The sequence below is a fragment of the Ornithodoros turicata genome, chromosome 10, assembly GCF_037126465.1.
Source record: "Ornithodoros turicata isolate Travis chromosome 10, ASM3712646v1, whole genome shotgun sequence".
NCBI lineage: Eukaryota > Metazoa > Arthropoda > Arachnida > Ixodida > Argasidae > Ornithodoros > Ornithodoros turicata.
The window spans coordinates 18,653,975-18,671,162 of NC_088210.1; the positions used below are offsets into that span (position 1 = coordinate 18,653,975).

The following is a 17,188-nucleotide window of genomic DNA, read 5'->3' on the forward strand; positions in this document are numbered from 1 at the left end:
TAAGAAGGGAATGGAATCGGAATCTGGTTTCTGCCAGATACTATGCATTCGTCGAAACTCTGTGGACTCTTCGCTTGACCACGAGCCGGCCTGGAACTGCTACAAGCTTCGGTTCGTCTACACCCGTCCACCATCTTGGGCACTACAGCATGAACAGCAATACACTATTCCTTTTGTTTAATTATCATTCCCACTGGTGCTTTGGTCGTCATGTATCAGATGATGATGTGCACTTGGCTGCATCTTTATGTTATGGCACCAGCATTAAAGCTTCTCCCGCAGAACTGGGACGTACGGCCGCAATATTTTTTTTTTTTTTTGCATAGCTGTGACAGTGGATCGTTCTGCAGCGGCAAGACTATTATTATTGTTAGGTTACCGTTTCACTGTTCCCCTGTATGCTGGAGGTCTGGTCGGGTTGATGCACCATTTATCGATCTTTTCAGTGTCTTTGACTCCCATATCATTTGTATAACTACGAGGAAAGCTTCAGGAAGCCTTCACAAAATATAACTTAAGTTGCCGGCTCCTGATCTTCGCAGTGGATCGCAGTATATGACCCTCTGCGCATAACGATTGCTCTTCCAGTTCTGCCCTACTATTTATACATACCTTGTGTGCTTGGACTTACCATTTCATATCCGTTTCACGACGGCATTGTATCGCTTTATTATACGTGCCCATGAGTAGATTTCATTCAAAATATTAATAACACGACTGACCTATAGTTGTCCCGAGTTAATGACGCGGGTCAGAAAGGTGATGAGCCAGGGTCTCAAGAAGCTTCATACGGTTTGTCACGAGAATCAGAGGAATTGGTTGATTACTGAGATACAAAAAAAAAATGTTGACATCCACCTTGTAAGAGCGAATGGCAGATGCAACTGAATGATGAATAAAAGGTGTCGACCACCCAATCACTCCGTGGAGAAACGCATCCAACGCTTCAACAAAGAAACCGTCCACCCCTCTAAACCCAGGCTCTGGTACCGCCCCTGGGTGATATGTACTTGAAATTCATACTTACATTATACAACGTAAACCGGAACACTTCGGCGGAAGTCTTCGTCGTTCGTAATGCTACCAGGGGAGTGGGCCATCTGGATCATACATTGAGCTACAGACACAACTGCCGCTAGACATCACCCACTTTTTGTTGCGGGACGCGCCTCAGACTACGAAGGTGTTCTATGTACCCGGCCCAAGCGAAGAACGAACACATACATGCACACACAGGTTGAGAGAAAATTTTATCGTGACCTCTCTTTTTGACTCTTGCCACGACGAAGAGGAGCATGTGCAAAAGCAAGAGGCACCAGGCGACGTTGTAGGCCTTGCATCGAGGACACGGATCGCAGACAGCGTGGCAGCAAAACTTTTTGGTTCGACAAATGGGTCGCGACACCTAAATACAGTAGAGCCTCATTATAACGAGGCGAACGGGACCGGGGGAAAATTCGATAGAAGCGGCAGTTCGATACACGCGAATGTCCCACAAAAGCTGCGGCGGCGGAGGCGCGCAGAGACACTGTGGGAGTCTTCAGTAAAGAATGCGCGAGAAGAAACAAATATTGGTGATAAGCACCTCGGCAACCCTTATACATAACTGAGGCGCGAAAAAGAAAAAAGACATTAGCTGGGTTCAGTGGCTAGTCCGAAAAATAATGTAATTAGTTGCAGATTTACACGTAAGGTGAGTCAGCCTGTTTGTGTGTCGACACGCTGCACCATGCAGCAGTGTATAGGACTGCGGATAATTTGGACCACCTTGGGTTCTTTTGACATGCGCTGGACACCAGAAAAATATTCCGGGAAGGGTCCTATGGAGACTTTAGATGGGAAGGAGAATTTCCCCCTCGTTTCGCTCTCCCAAATGCACCACCAACGGTACCATTTTGGGAGGTTCAAAACGCGGGACAGCGCAAAACTTCGAATAAAGCGGTTTCGTTATAACGAGGACCTACTGACGGTCTTCACTGCGGTCTTGGTGACGATGGACGATGGTTCATGGACGATGATAAATGGGCGATGGTTCTAGGGTGTCCAAAATGGTCGCACCACTCAAGAAAACCTGCATATAAGGCAAGCTACGTGCAACGCTGCTAAAATACCCTGTAGAGGAAGCTCTTTGCATAGCTGTATAGAACACTGATCAAGCACTTGGGGCATCACCTCCTTGCTCATAGTACTCAAGCAGCGTGACCTCGTGTCGTACCTTAGCCCGTCACTCTTCTTCTGACATCAAGCGGTGGGTCAGTCTGAACAGAAGCTCGTCGTGGATCTCAGCGGCATTGTGAACAACCGACATCGAGTCACGGTTTCTTGGACCGTCCTGCCAGGTCTACCTGTCAGACAGCGCATCCTGTGCAGTGTGACGGCAGAAACGTTCAGCGTGAAGCATTCATGCGGCTTCGCCTATGTCATCGCTTGCAGTAGCAGTACAGCTCTAGAGCATGAATACTAACGCAGTTCGATTGGCCCCCGTACCAGTTGAGACGGCTGACCCTGTCAACGAAATACGTCCCCGTTTCATTCACGCCGACGGTACCTTCCAGGATTGCGTTACCAGGCAACGTTGTAATGGTCACCCAGTAATAGTCTACGTCCGCTGAGTCACCACCGAGAACTTTCCGGACATCTGTTACGCTTTTCAAACGGAGAGCCTTACACTTGCCAGGTGCCTGATCGGACAGCCACTTGTTAATTGTACCTACAAGGAATATTGCCAACCTCTTGGACAGCTTGCTTTTCGTGGGTAGCGACCCAGACTCGTGGCAACAGCACCAGTGGGGGGTGATAGACGCGTCCTCGCAAGTACGGTCTTCGGGAATTTCATGCAAGAGACTAGTTCCGTGCTTCGTCGTGTAGGTTGCGTTCGGTAGCTGTAGATTTGCCAGTTCCACTAGCGTAGCGTGGACGTCGAAGTGCGTTGTCAATCGATGCTGGTTGATGCGCAAGTTCTTCATGGCTTCCGGGTGTTTCGCCTTGAAAGATGCGGGGAACATCAGGAAACAGAACGGAAGCCGGTCTTCGTACTTCCCCATGAGCGTGGTGCGAAGAGGTCCGTACCTCATGCCGTGATCACTGAGGAAGATGACTAGAGAGCTGTTCATCACACCAGCCTCGTCGAGGTTCTCGAACATTCTTCTGAACGGGATATCGGCGTAGCCCGCAGAGTTAAGATCATCGTGAGTGACGTCAGAGATCCAAGTGTACGTGAAGTACGAACGGTCGCCGAGCAGGGATAGCAAGGACAGAGTATAGTCGAGGTACATCACAGTTTGAGGTTTCGCTCCAACGCAAGGCTGACCCATTCCCACGAACCTCTTGTCTCGCGAACTGTCTATGGCAAGTATTGCGGGCCGAGTGTAATAGTCTGTGGGAATTTTACGAAAGCCCTTGTTAAGATAGTTAAATAGCCCGTATCGAGGGCTCTCTTCCATGAAGAGCGTCCGATAGCCTAAGTCCGCGTACGTTTTCCAAACAAAGCTCTGATTATCGAAAAACCTATCAGGGCTTGAAGCCATAACTTCTTTATCTAAGCGTCCAGTCAGCAAAGGCACTTGGTTAGGAAAGGAGTTATCACCCAGTTTGTTGTAGCCCAGGAGCTCGATGGGATCAAAGTTCTCTTCCAGGTACCTTCTCGTCTCTTTTAAATGGCGAAGCGAATTAAGGCGAGAGACGGAGTCCAGGCCTAAGAATACCACGTTGAGCCTTTCAACGCTCGGATCGAGGTTCTCGGCCGCTCTCTCGCAACGATCTTCCACTTCCGATTTCAGAATCGGAACAAGGAGGATTTCTTCGTGGAACTTTTGTCCCTTGTGGATGCACTCCAGTACTATGTACTCGGCACTTAATGGCAGACCAAAACGTACACGGGTACGCGCACCAAACACTATTTTTTCATCGGGGACGTCCTGTTTTTCGTCCCGAAAGATGGGTTTGTAGAAACAGATGACGTTCTTTGGTTTCATGTGGTAGTACTTCTTCAGTGTCTTGGCATCCACGAGGAGTGTGCTGTCTTTCTGCACGATGAACGAGGGCCTGCCACTGCAGGTGTAGAAGGAGCGGTACCGGTACAGGCCTTCCACTGTTTTGTCCATGGGGTCGAAGTTCGGAATTTTACACCCGCTCGTCTTCAGGACATAATACTCCCGCGGCGCGGAAAACGACCCGTCGACGAAGGACTGTATCCAGAAGAGGTGACCCTGTGACGTGTACGCTAGACACATAAGGACCGCTCCTCCTACGCCGAGAACGATGAACACCAACATCTTCTTTGCGTGCATTCTGGGCGGCTGGAAGACAAAATGCAATACGTGAGAACGAGTGCGGCTGTGGTTCGCGTAACTCTCAGTTATCGTTTGGATGACAGAGCAACGTAGAAAATCAAGCAATTAAATCAAACCCAATCAAATCAACGCAAATCAAAATCAAATACGCAGTCACTATACTGTTAAAGGAGCGTGGAAGGGTTCGAAAAACATATGTCAGGGGAAGTAGAAATTAGGATTGCGAGTCCTGGGATATAAATATTCCCACAAAAAGCATGAGTGCAGCACCTACACTCTTAAAAATGAACTTCACCGCATAGCACGCTCCTAGCCAACCATTATCTCGAATGACATCGTTATCTGCCCTGATTTGTTGAAAACGGGGGGCGTACGCCATTTCTATGACACTTATGCTGTTCATAATTGTCACAGAAAAGGCGTACGCCCCCTGTTTTCAACAAATCACGGCAGATAACGATATCATTCGAGATAATGGTTGGCTAGGAGCGTGCTATGCGGTGAAGTTCATTTTTAAGAGTGTACAACCAACGCCGCCTACACTCTTAGAAATGAACTTCACTGCATAGCACGCTCCTAACCAACTATCATCTCGAATGATATCGTTATCTGCCCTGATTTGTTGAAAACGGGGGGGGGGGGGAAGCGGACGCCTTTTTGTGACAATTATGAACAGCATAAGTGTCACAAAAAAGGATACGCCTCCCGTTTTCAACAAATCAGGGCAGATAACAATATCATTCGAGATGGTGGTTGGCTACATTCCCATTCCCACTCCGGGGCTAACGTGATACACTATAAGTTATTAACTGGTGCACTGATCGCAAAAAAAAAAAAAAAAACATTTAACGGAATACTAGATATCCCACCAACAGCCAACGCGCAAAATATCGTATACTGCTTTATTTTGATGAATTTTGCGTTCCTCTGTTTCCAACATTAACATAAAACAGGAACCAGCGCCATGACGAGCGTTTACGAGGAAGATTGCCTGCACGTACAGCGTCCGAAGTGCGGACTTTTTTCTTGCGTTGTAATCCGAAACTCACGAAACTATAGACGACCTTCGGTTGAATGGTTGCATACACTTACTTTGAGTGGCCTCCGCTCAAAACCCAGCGTGCTGGAGGCCAGCAATTTAACACCATTCGCTGGCCATTCCATTCCGGCCCCAAGCAGGTCTAATTCCATTCAAATTCCATTCCCAACAGCTGATGATTCCCATTCCGTTCCGGTGCGCTAAAAACAGGGCATCACTCCGGAATCATATTCCAATCCCGGAATTTTAATTCCGCAACTGTGGTCGTTATAATCTAGTAGGTCGTGGAATTGAACACGTGAGTGGAGGATCTTCCAGTTCTCCACATTTTTGTTTTTCTCAGGGATACCCGAAATAGTTTTATGTTTTCCTAGTGTATGTTTTTCTAATGTTTTTATAGTAGTATGTTTTTCTCAGGGATAGCTTTTATGTGTATGTGTTTTCTTATGGTGGTTGGCACCTGCGTTGAAAACAAGGGAAGGGCGGAGGCCCTCAGCAACAGGCAGTCGTGTTCTGGGCGGCGACTCGTGAGGATGCAAGTGAGGCATCATTCATAGTAAATGCGTTCTACTATGTATAACCAGGATATTAATAAACCAGTTAGCCAGCAACAAAAAAATTCTCCAGTGGTGTCTACGAAACGATACCGTCATCACTATTGATTCGTGGAAAGCGCGGAGTGCATGCCTTTTTATGACACTTAACGCAATTTCATAAGTGTCACGAAAAGTTGTACTCCTCTGGTTCTAAAAAAAATCGGGGGAGAGAACGGGAGTTCGGGATTGTGGTTATAGAAGCGTGCTGTGCGGTAAAGTTCTGTTTAAGAGCGTACGCTATACCGTGTATTCACACGAATGACATCCTCACCGGAACATTCTAGTGGAAGAAAAAGCAAAAACTGCTCAAGGAGCAGAAGTACTGCCCCGTGCACTGTTGAGCATTCAGACGGTGCCGGAATATAGGGATTGGCGAACTGTGCCACTTAGCAGACGACACTTAGCAGATGACACCGTGAGCGTCTCATCCTGTGGTCTGCTACGGAATGTCTTGTGGTTATGTCGCCGGATATTCCCCGCGGTTAACAGCGCACGTGAAGACGTGACGTTGAGCGCTCGCTCTGTACACTCTAAAATCGGTACCTTATAACGTGCCTTATATCGAGCTGTACCTGGTAAACATAAGGTACATCAGTGGTTTTCCTTCGCTTTGTGTGTATGAGGTGCAAGCATATTTATGGGGTACACGGTCAGTTTATGAGATACTTGTACCGTATAAAGCAGTAACTCTTGCGCAAAACCTTGTTGTGCTTTCCGCTGCTTTCAGCATTTCTGGCGTTCAGGTAACGCCCCAAAGGGTTCGATGCAGTCAGATAATGCATGTGCATCGTACGTGCTCGGAGATAAAGATTAGCTGTTGATTTACAACTATGATCGTTTCATTCACGGCAGCTGATAAAACGTTTCTGTCTATGTCGTCAGCTAGAGAGCCTCAACCGTGGTACTTTTGTTTAAATTGTATGCGTTTGTTTCCAATATAAGGTACGTTCGATTAGGCCTGCACTGCCTGAACCAGTTCCGGTGGTCCGGTTGTGGTTGTCTTGCCCCTTAATGGTAAAGGGGCAAGAAACAAGACTCCCACATACCAAGCTGCTTCTGGCCTGTTGTTACAGGCCTGCTGCGAATATATGTTGTGCGCGACAACGAATTATCCAAGCCGTATATAAAGCCACGGCTTTCGCAGCTGCTGAAATCGCTAAAGGTCAAATAAAGAGCGGCTCAGTATTTAGATCGCCTTTTGTCTTTGTTACATGTAGTTGCTACACGTTGGTCACCTTCGCGTACTTTACAGATGCACATGTCGACGAGTCCGTACTACCACCACCACCACCACCACTACCGATACGAAAGCGTAAACGCACAATACATGATGCGCATCGTGCATTTTGCTGTGTGTGCGATACGTCACGTGCGGATTATGTCACCGCAAATATATTCCTCTCCGTTTGGTGTGGACTGTATACTTCTGTATACCCTTAGACAGGCGTACCTGGTTAGACGACTGTTCCCCTTAGACGGGCGTGCCTGTTAGACGACTGTACACCTTAGACGGGCGTACCTGTTAGGCTGCTGTACCCTTTAGACGACTGTACCTCTTAGACAGCAGTACCTCTTAGACGACCGTACCCTTTTGTCTGGCAGTACCTGTTAGGCGGCAGTACCCCTTACATGGATGTACCTGCTAGGCGGCAGTACCCTTTATACGCTGGTACGCCTACAGTACAGAAGTGATATGCTTTAACATGTCACTTCTCTTACGGTACCAATACTTCTCTTACGTGCGTGGAGTGCTGTGAATATTCTACGTTTTCGACAGCATACCTCGTGGAAGTTGTTTTTTTTTTTTTTTTTTTTCAGTACGGTGAACAACAGCAGGACATTCAAGTCAGTAAGCATATAGCAAACACAAACGTGCAAAAAATAAAAAAATAATAAAACAGTGTCGACGAATAAATTTTACCACTGAAAGAAATAGTGACGTCACTATCTGGTCATCATTGAGTTCCCAGACAGCGTTGCAGGATATCTTTGCGCTCCCTCTGCCTCTCTTTTGCCCGCGTTGGCTTCCGGAAGGCTTTACGAGGAGCACACTATATGAGTGAGAGGGAGAAGTTCGCGTCGTTTCTTTTCATCCTCTCTCTACTAGTGATGTCATTTCTCACTTCTCGAACGTCACACAGGTTTCTGTTTAGTTCAATTAGCTCGAAACAAAGAAAATGAGGCCTAAATCATCGAAGCTTAAAGAAATCTTAAAACCTCAGAAATGAAAACGCGATGATTTCGAAACAACTCCAAAAAACGGCTCAGACGAATTAAGGAAGTAACAGGGTAAGCTCACTTCGGTTCGGAGAATCCAGTTGAGAATCCAACACGCAGTGAACAGCAGTGATCACAACGCAGTACGGAAACGAATAGCTTGCGGCTGTACTTTCCGGAGAAGCAGCAATGTGTGTCGTGATCATGTAAGTGCGACCGCCAGCGCATGTCGGGTCGAGATCGATGGCGCCAAGGTTACTCCAACGATCAAAGGGAGGGAAGCATTACTCCACTGGGTCGGTGTTTATGAAAGCCCGCACAGCGACGTCGCACGAGACACGCCTCGTTCCGTCCCTTGAGAAAGACGTCGGCGGGAAAGACAAAGCTTCGATCGCGACGAGCGGTTCGCGTGAAAGTTCAAACGGACGCACGACATCGATCGGGACTCGTAAGGGTACGGAAAAGGAAGTAGGTTAGAGCAACGCCTTAATGCCCTTCTTCCCTCGCTGCGTGGACATGTAGCGCCGTGATGTCGTCTGCTTGAGCTAGTCGCCGCAGACGATCTTTCTGTGGCTACAACTGGCTTCCCGTGTGGCTCGTGATGGCTCTTCTGCGTGGCTGCGCCAGCCAAAGCACGGTCGTAATTGGCAGACTCTTATTGACGACGTCACGTCGTTTAGGCGACTGTTCATACAGGTGGCGTTGGTTGAAGGACAGATTCGAGGCTGCGCGGCTGTACAGTGTGTTTTTGTTTTTTAGAGCAAAATAGATGCCGTTTTTGCAGTTTGAGTTATTTGGCCAGGCGAGCATTCTCTGGAAGAAAGTATGTAACTACAAGACCACTAATCACCTAAAATTCAGCAATTAACTCATTAATTAGGGGATTTCACGCACAAGCGAGTTAACAGAACGGGAGATATTCCGCGTTGAAAGCCATTCCCTGTTTAAAAGACCCTTAAACGCGCAAGTGCGTTGAAATATCCATTCCAATATCCATAAACATATTCCCCCCCCCCCCCCCCCATTGCTGAATTTCGCCATGCAAATGAGCCAAAACAAGAACTACGCGCTTTTCGGGCGTAGAAAGAGCGACAGGCAATCCACGTGAGAGGGCCACGTGCTTTGGAGGGATGGAGCTGATTGGTGTAGAAGCTACTCTGTTGGGCAGATAGACCAGGACGCACATTCCCCCAGGGCGTGAGTCGTGACGTTGCCCACATATACGTGAGGCCGACAACGGCAATCTCTATCACCACCACCACCACCACCCCTCTCCAACCCAGATAAGGTGAAAGTCCCTTCATTTCCGCGCACGAAAAGTGCATGGTTCTCTCTTTTTCTTTTTTTAACTCCACGTTAGCGCCGCGAAGCAACGGTGGCTATGAGCGACGTACAGACGTGGACAGATGGTGAGAGGACAGCAGGAAGGAGTGGGAGACGGGGGGGGGGGGTTAGTATGCGTCACTCAACTGCAAAAACGGCATCTATTTTGCTCTGCTAGTTTTTTAAATAAAAATTCTCTAACGAATTAAAAAAAAACTGTATGTGTGTACTAGAACAACGAAGGGGGTTTTGACACTTCGGTAGATGTGGTTCATTGCATCAGGTGTATACCACACCCAATAGCGCTGAGGAAAAAAGGAGCTAGTTTTCCACGTTTTTCACAGGACCAAGCGCCCCGGTTCTCCCCATTGGTTCTGGAAAGCACGTGACCTCGGCGGCGGCCACTTCGTTGGTGGAGTTACCGCAACCTTTTATCCCGTATATTGCTTTCCATACCCTTCAAGTTGCAAGCTTATCAACTCTAGCTAACGGAAGCGCGTTGGCCATCAAAGTAAACAACCATGCACGACGGAACGAAGCTCCCGGAGGGTATACTGCGCAGCTGTCCGATGCCTAAATTGGCAGAATTCCACCAAGTGTCCCTCGAAGAGTATATGCCACCACCATGGGTTTATTAGCGTAACTTACTCAAGAAGCAGCAGGAACTCGAGACTATAGTGTTCGCGACATCCCAGATTGTGCCCTTCCTTAGCTATAGGAGGTCAAAGATTTTGGAGAAGGGGATGGATGTTGTTGCATCAGCAGGGGAAAGGTTGTAGAGATAATTTGCGTGTAGTAATGTCTTCTATACAACTGGACAAAGCAGGCCCAACTAGACGCACGTGCACGAAACAGAGCGAGACGTGTCAAACTCGAGGGTTACGGAGGACAACGTATAGGTCCTTCCGAAAGGACTCAAACCGACCATGCGAACACAACCGAGGAATGGATTGAGAGTGAGAGACTAGACAATGAGCTCACTTAACAAGAAAGTGTGATCTCTGTTTTATGTCGAAGGTGCGCCTGTGCGAGAGAGAGATAGAGAGAGGGGGGGGGGGGGTGGCGTCCACATACGCTCTAAAAACAGAACTTCACCGCATAGCACGCTGTGCTCCAACCATTGCCAAGAATGATAGGGTTATCGCTTCTGATTCGAAGAGAGAGGAGGGCGTACGCCTTTTTGTGGCAATTTTCGTATATCCAAATTGCCACAAAAAGGCGTACGCAAACCTCTCTCTTCGAATCAGAAGCGATATAACCATATCATTCGCCGCAATGGTTGGCGCACAGCGTGCTATGCTGCGAAGTTCATTTTTAAGAGTGTAGGGGGGAGGATATATTTATTAGACGAAAAAGGGAAAAAAAAACGGGGGAATGGTCAGCCAAACGAGACGTCGACTTGCTACTCCAGAAATAAATAAATAAAGAAAATTAAGAAATAATAAATAAATAAAAAGAAAAGAATTAAAGAAAGAAAGAAATAGGAAGGAATAATAAATAAATAAAATTAAGAAATAGGAAATAAATAAAAAGAAAAAGAATTAGGAAATAAAGGATAAACTAACAAATGATGAAAGAAGTACACTCTTAAAAATGAGTTTCACCGCATAGCACGCTCCTAGCCAACCACCATCTCGAACGATATCGTTATCTGTCCTGATTTGCTGAAAACGGGAGGTGTACACCTTTTTTGTGACACTTATGCTGTTCATAATTGTCGCAAAAAAGGCGTACGCCTCCCGTGCGTGCTATGCGGTGAAGTTCATTTCTAAGAGTGTATGAGGTAGATTAAAGACAAAGATGACAAAAAAAAAAGATGACTAACAAACGAGGGCAAGAGTGTAGGGCTTGACAATACAAGTAAGGCGATACCATAGGCGAGTACAAGGTTCCCTTTGTCCTCACTGCGTGTTCTCTCGTTGAGAGACGATATTATCCCCGACTGTCAATCACAAGAATTATCGTGAGACATGTTTACGAATGCTCTTCCCATGGCGTGTGTACTATAGGTATATGTGATCAATTTGATGCACATGACTGATACAGGTAGATGTGACGCGTGCGACCACATACGCTGTCTGGCTCCACCCGGAAGGTTGCCCCACTAACGCTCCCATTCGCTAACGCTAAATCGGGCGCCGGTCGTCGTCGTCGTGCACACTAATGACGGCGGCGGTGACATCCATGACTGCCGTTCCTTCGATCGACGGTATTCATATCGTCCACGCAGGCGATTGCCGAAGTTTCCCTTCGCGTTCGCACCGAGGAGAAGCTGACACGAGAATACCCTTAACACCCATTGGCTACACTAGGGGGAGCTGGGGACGCGGTCCGCACCGGCCGACGCTACAGGGGGGAGGGGGGGGGGACGCCGTGATAACCAATTTGGCGGATTCCTCGCTATGATGCCCTACACTCTTAGAAACGAGCTTCACCACATAGCACGCTCCTAGCCAACCATCACCTCGAATGATATCGTTATCTGCCCTGATTTGTTGAAAACGGGGGGCGTACGCCTTTTCTGTGACACTTATGCTGTTCATAATTGTCACAAAAAGGCGTACGCCCCCCGTTTTCACCAAATCAGGGCAGATAACGATATCATTCGAGATGATGGTTGGCTAGCAGCGTGCTATGCTGCAACTGCCCTCAAGCGGCCAAGTGATGCAAAATCACCATCTTATCCTGGTCAGACGAGACAGGCAACATCATTTTGAAGTCACGTGACTTTATGTTCCTTTTTACGGCGGACAGACATATTTCCACCAGCATAAAACCGATAGATGCACGTTTTTCGACAATGTAAATTGTGCGTTGCCCCTTACGCGACACGGTAGCTTATTCCTCCAAAGTACGACTGCATCGTATCGGCTGAGTGACTCTCATATCCAGGTCACACGGGGAGCCCCAGTGGTCATTGAAGTCAACGTCCATTGAAGAGGCGTATTGCACCACCCAGCGTAACCTGTCAACCACTCAGGGGGCATTGGGTCCCATGCTACCTGAGTGGTTGACATGTTACGCACTAGGTGGCGCTATACGCATTTTCAATGGCCGTTCATTTCAAAGATTATTGAGACTTCCCCGTGGGGCACGAGTGCTAAACACTCTTAACAGAGAACTGCACCACCTTAGCTCGCTGAAGGCCAACCATGGCACAGAATGATACCGTTATGACTCCTGACTTGTGGAAAGCACGGGGCGTACGCCTTTTTGTGGCAATTATTATAACCGTGTGTCACAAAAGGGCGTACGCCTCCCGTTTTCAACAAATCGTGGGAGAGAACAATGCCATCCGGGTTGATGCTTGGCTAGGGGCGTGCTATGCGGTGAAATTCTGCTTGAAGAGTGTGGGGTAGGCACCGCGTCTTACACTCTAAAAACAAAACTTCACCGCATAGCATATTGCTGTGCGCCAACAATCACGAGGGTTGTCGCTTCTGAAAAGAGAGGAGGGCGTACGCCTTTTTGTGGAAATTCTCATATGTCCAAATTGTCACAAAAGGGTGTACACCCCTTCTCTCTTCGAATCAGAAGCAATGACCCTATCATTTGTGGCAATGGTTGGCGCACAGCGTGCTATGCGGTGAAGTTGTGTTTTTAGAGCGATACGAGGCCTCATTTTCAAATCTACGTGTTCTACGGGGAAGATATCGGAAAAACCTAATGGACCTCTTCCACAGAAGTACAATTCCAAATTTCTGAATGGTTCCCTTCATTTACTCAACATGCATCTGAGGCGGAAGTTTTCCTACAAATACGGTTGCAACCGTCGACAGCATACACACGCGGAAACCGCATGACTAGATACCAGTTTTGACATTGGTGTATCTCATGGGCCTTCCCGCGTTCGAGTTCCGTTTTTGTGTGCTAAAGACAACGGAAGAGAAGCAATGTGTTACGCCGCACTCTTAAAACAGAGAACGATGCTTCATCCGGGGCGACTGATCAGTGATAGCTAGCTGCGTGCTACGCGGTGAAGTTCTACTTCTGAATGTGAGAGCGTATTCTCACTATCCCAAACAAGTTTTCTACGAGATCGCAGACGAATGCTTTTCCCATGTTTCCTAACCAGCCATACGCCGTGAGTGACAGGGCTAACGCACCGTACAGAATACCGAGGAGTGCTTATACATGTAGCGCATACATGCATATATAACGTACATGTATGTAATCCATCGCAAGATGTCGATAGCATTTTGCCAACACAATCTGCAACTGGGACCGCTTAGAAAACGCAGGGGAAGTGCTCTTTGCATAACTCTACCACTGATTCAACACCGAACACGCAGCACAACACCGCATCGAAAGAATGACCCGGATGTCACACATTACTACAACGCGTGTGGCGTATATAGCGAGAGCTTTTCAAGAGTGAAGCAAAGCAGCACTCGGGCGACCAATAGCGGGACAGTGTGCATGTCGTGCAGAGACAGAAAACAGCTGCTCTGGGGCAACATAACGTGCACGATAGCTTCACTTACAAATCAGAGTGTCCATGCAAGCGACGGAACCTTATACGTCTTCACGGAAAGAAGCAGGCCGCGAGAGGGGGCAGCCTGCCAGGGGACGGACAGCACGAACCGGTCTTGTTTATTATCAGAGCAGGTGGGGAAGTATTGTTGCTTCCTGGTTCTGTGAGCAGCACGCATGCACGCGCTCGAAAATGTAAAGGGTTATGTGAAATTCGCGTTTTATCCGGACTCTCTGGAGCTGTTGACTGGTGTTGAAGTTAGAATTGCATTCGCTAATTGTTAGTTAAGTGTAAATACAAGATCCGGACATTCATCTGGCACAGTGTCGTAGAACATGAGAGAACTGATGTTCTGAGGCATGAGGCATGAGTGAGAAAAATGTAAGAGTGAAAGGGGGATGAGTGAGAGAGAGTGGTTTCAGATGACGCGCCCTTGGAAGTCGCTGTGGAGGTGTGTCAGCTTAGCTCAATAGGTAGAGCCCTGGACCGGTAATCCAGAAGATGTGGGTTCGAGTCCTACAGCTGGCTAACCTTTTCAGTGACTTCCATGTTTCATCTTTCACTAGTATCGTAGGTTTTGAGGTGAGCGAGAGAAACTAACTGTCTGTTCACATCCAGTTTCGGTTTCGTGGTGACGTCTCAGTTGTGTCAACGTCACCCGGATACAGAAGGTCATCTTATTACCTCCTCTCCCTCCTTCGCTACGTGGACATACAAAGTCAGAATTTGTCTGCTACTGCGGTTCGCCATTCTGCGAATTCAAGAACTCGCAAATGATTGCAGCTAACTTGGAACCCGTAGACCTGAATCTGTAGACAAAAAGTGCGACACGCTTTCCAGAAATATGGGACAGTTTTGCGCTTTGTTTTAAAGATTTCCCATTTAGTACGCGAGGAAGTTCCATCGCTATACTCGCAGACGACGGTGTTTCGTCTCCATAGCTGCAAACCGTGAAGGCACGTTCGTGATTGGCTACCGCCGTTGAAAACACGATCCTGATTGGCTGACTCTTAGTTGTTACGTCACGTCGACGAGTAAGCAGGCTTTCTCTATCTGGGTGGTGTTGGTTGTGTGTGCGACCAAGATAAAAGTGATAAAACTGGACGTTTTGAAACCAGCCGTCACGTTTTCTGTCCAATAGGTGGCGTGATTGCTCGGCAGAACGAAAACCGAAAGTTGCAAACACTGTGACGTCACGAAAGCTGTGACAGCGTGTATTTACCTTTCGTTTAATTGGGTTAACAACTGTCACAGACGACTAAATCTCGTGTAACGTGAAATGAAATTAAATACCACCGAAATGACGCCACTTGCAGTCCCATCGTCTCGCACTGTGTGTTCCAAACTATATTCTCTCTCCGTATGTGACGCGGAAATGTCATAAAATTAATTTGGAGTTTTGAGAAGTATGACGGCATCGGGTATCCAATCTACCCAGGCGTCTGGCAACATTGCTTCTCGAAGGTCACTTTCCGTCTCTTCTCCACAGCTGCTGGCGGTCTTCCAACGTGGGGCGAAGGGTGGAGACGCGCTTTTTCGCTGGAAGACGGGCGCCGGAGCTTCCATGGACGTCACCTACTCTCGGAACATCCGAGATTCGGAAGTTTTGCGGATTCTTACATGCCCACTACATACTTCACATTCGTTTGCTGTCGTGGGCCACAGAACACATGTGTTTTGATGTGCCGATGTACGTACTTTGGTGGTCACCGATAAGCGGTTTCGAATTCCCGTACACTTCACGGCTATAGGATGTGTTGATGGGTCTTTTAATACCTTGATTTCTGACTATTTTTAACTATGATATTTCAATGTGAAGCATAATATCGAACACTACAAGCGACACAAGACTATCCAAGAACCAATACCGTCAGAGTAGACTTCTTCCGGACGCTATAACCTTTCAGGTCATCATGCCAATATACTAGTCGGTCTTGCAGCAAGACATTCAAAAACCCTTTCAAGCGATCTCGCTGGCAAAGACTGAAAGACGCCCAACGCCTCGAAATTGATCGACGTGTTGTACGTGTACAAAAAGGTTAGACTATACGCAGCCCTACATTTGCGCATCGACTTTCAAGCTCCGTCTTTGTGCTTATGCAGCCAGTTTATTGTGCTGAAGGAAGGAAGCATATAGCTTACTCAGCGCACACGGTCTGTTTATTAGCTGTATAGGGTGTATGGGACAATGGGACGATCGTTTCCGAACACGGCTTGTGAATAGTAATTCATTTCTGTCACCTGTCCCAGGATGGAATCGTGTTGTTCATTGCGGAGGACTTGTTTATTACAGATATGTGTGACTCTCATGGCGGAGGACGCGGACCTGCACGCTCATTGTCTCATTGGCGGGAGGACTGCGGCATCCAGGAATTCCTGCGACTGAAGTCTCACAAAGGTTCAATAGCCACAGTTGCTTCGCGGTGCTAACATGGACTTTAAAAAAAATCCACAAGTCTCAAGAATGTAGCTTGTAGATCAGTGAAGGCTGTCTAGAAGGCGCGCTAAAGAGATACGTACAGTGCAAAAACGTGTCCTTGCCAGACGAAATATGTTGTTACCTTAACAGCAATACAAAAGGAACGGCATTCCTCCGTTGCATACGTCACTCGTGATTTCATGCGTGAACGAAATCGCCAATTTACGCTTTCCATCTTCTCTTCTTTCGTAGCAACCTGTCATTGGTCTCCTCAAAGGACCTCCTGCGATGATTGGGCAAATCGTTTGACCAATGACAGGTCGCTCCGCATTACCACCCTCCTCGAGAAGGAGAGTAGAGGGAAACCGTGTATTCACAGGAGCGACATTCCCCCAGAATACTTCAGCGGAAGATGCGAAAAACGTCACAGTTTTCTGCTGTCACGTGAGCGCGAGCGTTCAACGTCGTGCCTTCCCGTGCACTGCCAACGTCACCTAGATACACAAGGCCTGCTTATTTCCCCTCTCCCTCATCCGCTACGTCACCAAATAAAGTCAGAATGCGTCTGCTACCGTGATTGGCCGTTCTGCGAAACTCGCAAACGATTGCAGCTAACTTCGCAAATTTGAACCTGTGGACAAAAAAGTGCAACACGCTTTCCAGAAAACCAGCCTCGAGAAAACTATGGGACCATGTTGAGCTTTATTTTGTTTTCCCATTTAGTACGGAAGACGTTTACTACTCGCAGACGACAGTTGCTTGACCATGAAGCTAGCGGCGGCTCGTCTTCGCGGTTACAACCGCTGAAAGCACGTTCGTGATTGGCTA

General features: G+C 47.6%; 1 protein-coding gene across 2 annotated transcripts; it reads right to left on the reverse strand.

Moving 5' to 3' along the window:
- Positions 1–1,233: 1,233 nt before the first annotated feature.
- Positions 1,234–14,016, reverse strand: LOC135370231 (uncharacterized). 2 transcript variants are annotated; one of them, XM_064603934.1, is made up of 2 exons: positions 13,952–14,016; positions 1,234–4,298 (listed from the first exon to the last, which is right to left on the reverse strand). In XM_064603934.1, exon 2 carries the CDS (start codon positions 4,287–4,289, stop codon positions 2,421–2,423), a length of 1,869 nt encoding a protein of 622 aa, XP_064460004.1. In that variant the 5' UTR covers positions 4,290–4,298; positions 13,952–14,016; the 3' UTR covers positions 1,234–2,420. The 2 variants fall into 2 exon arrangements, with proteins under 2 accessions (XP_064460004.1, XP_064460005.1); XM_064603935.1 differs by lacking the exon at positions 13,952–14,016 and adding an exon at positions 8,227–8,583.
- Positions 14,017–17,188: the final 3,172 nt, after the last annotated feature.

Coding starts and splice junctions, on each gene's coding strand:
- LOC135370231 (XM_064603934.1), bottom strand. CDS start 4,289: ATGCACGCAAAGAAGATGTTGGTGTTCATCGTTCTCGGCGTAGGAGGA.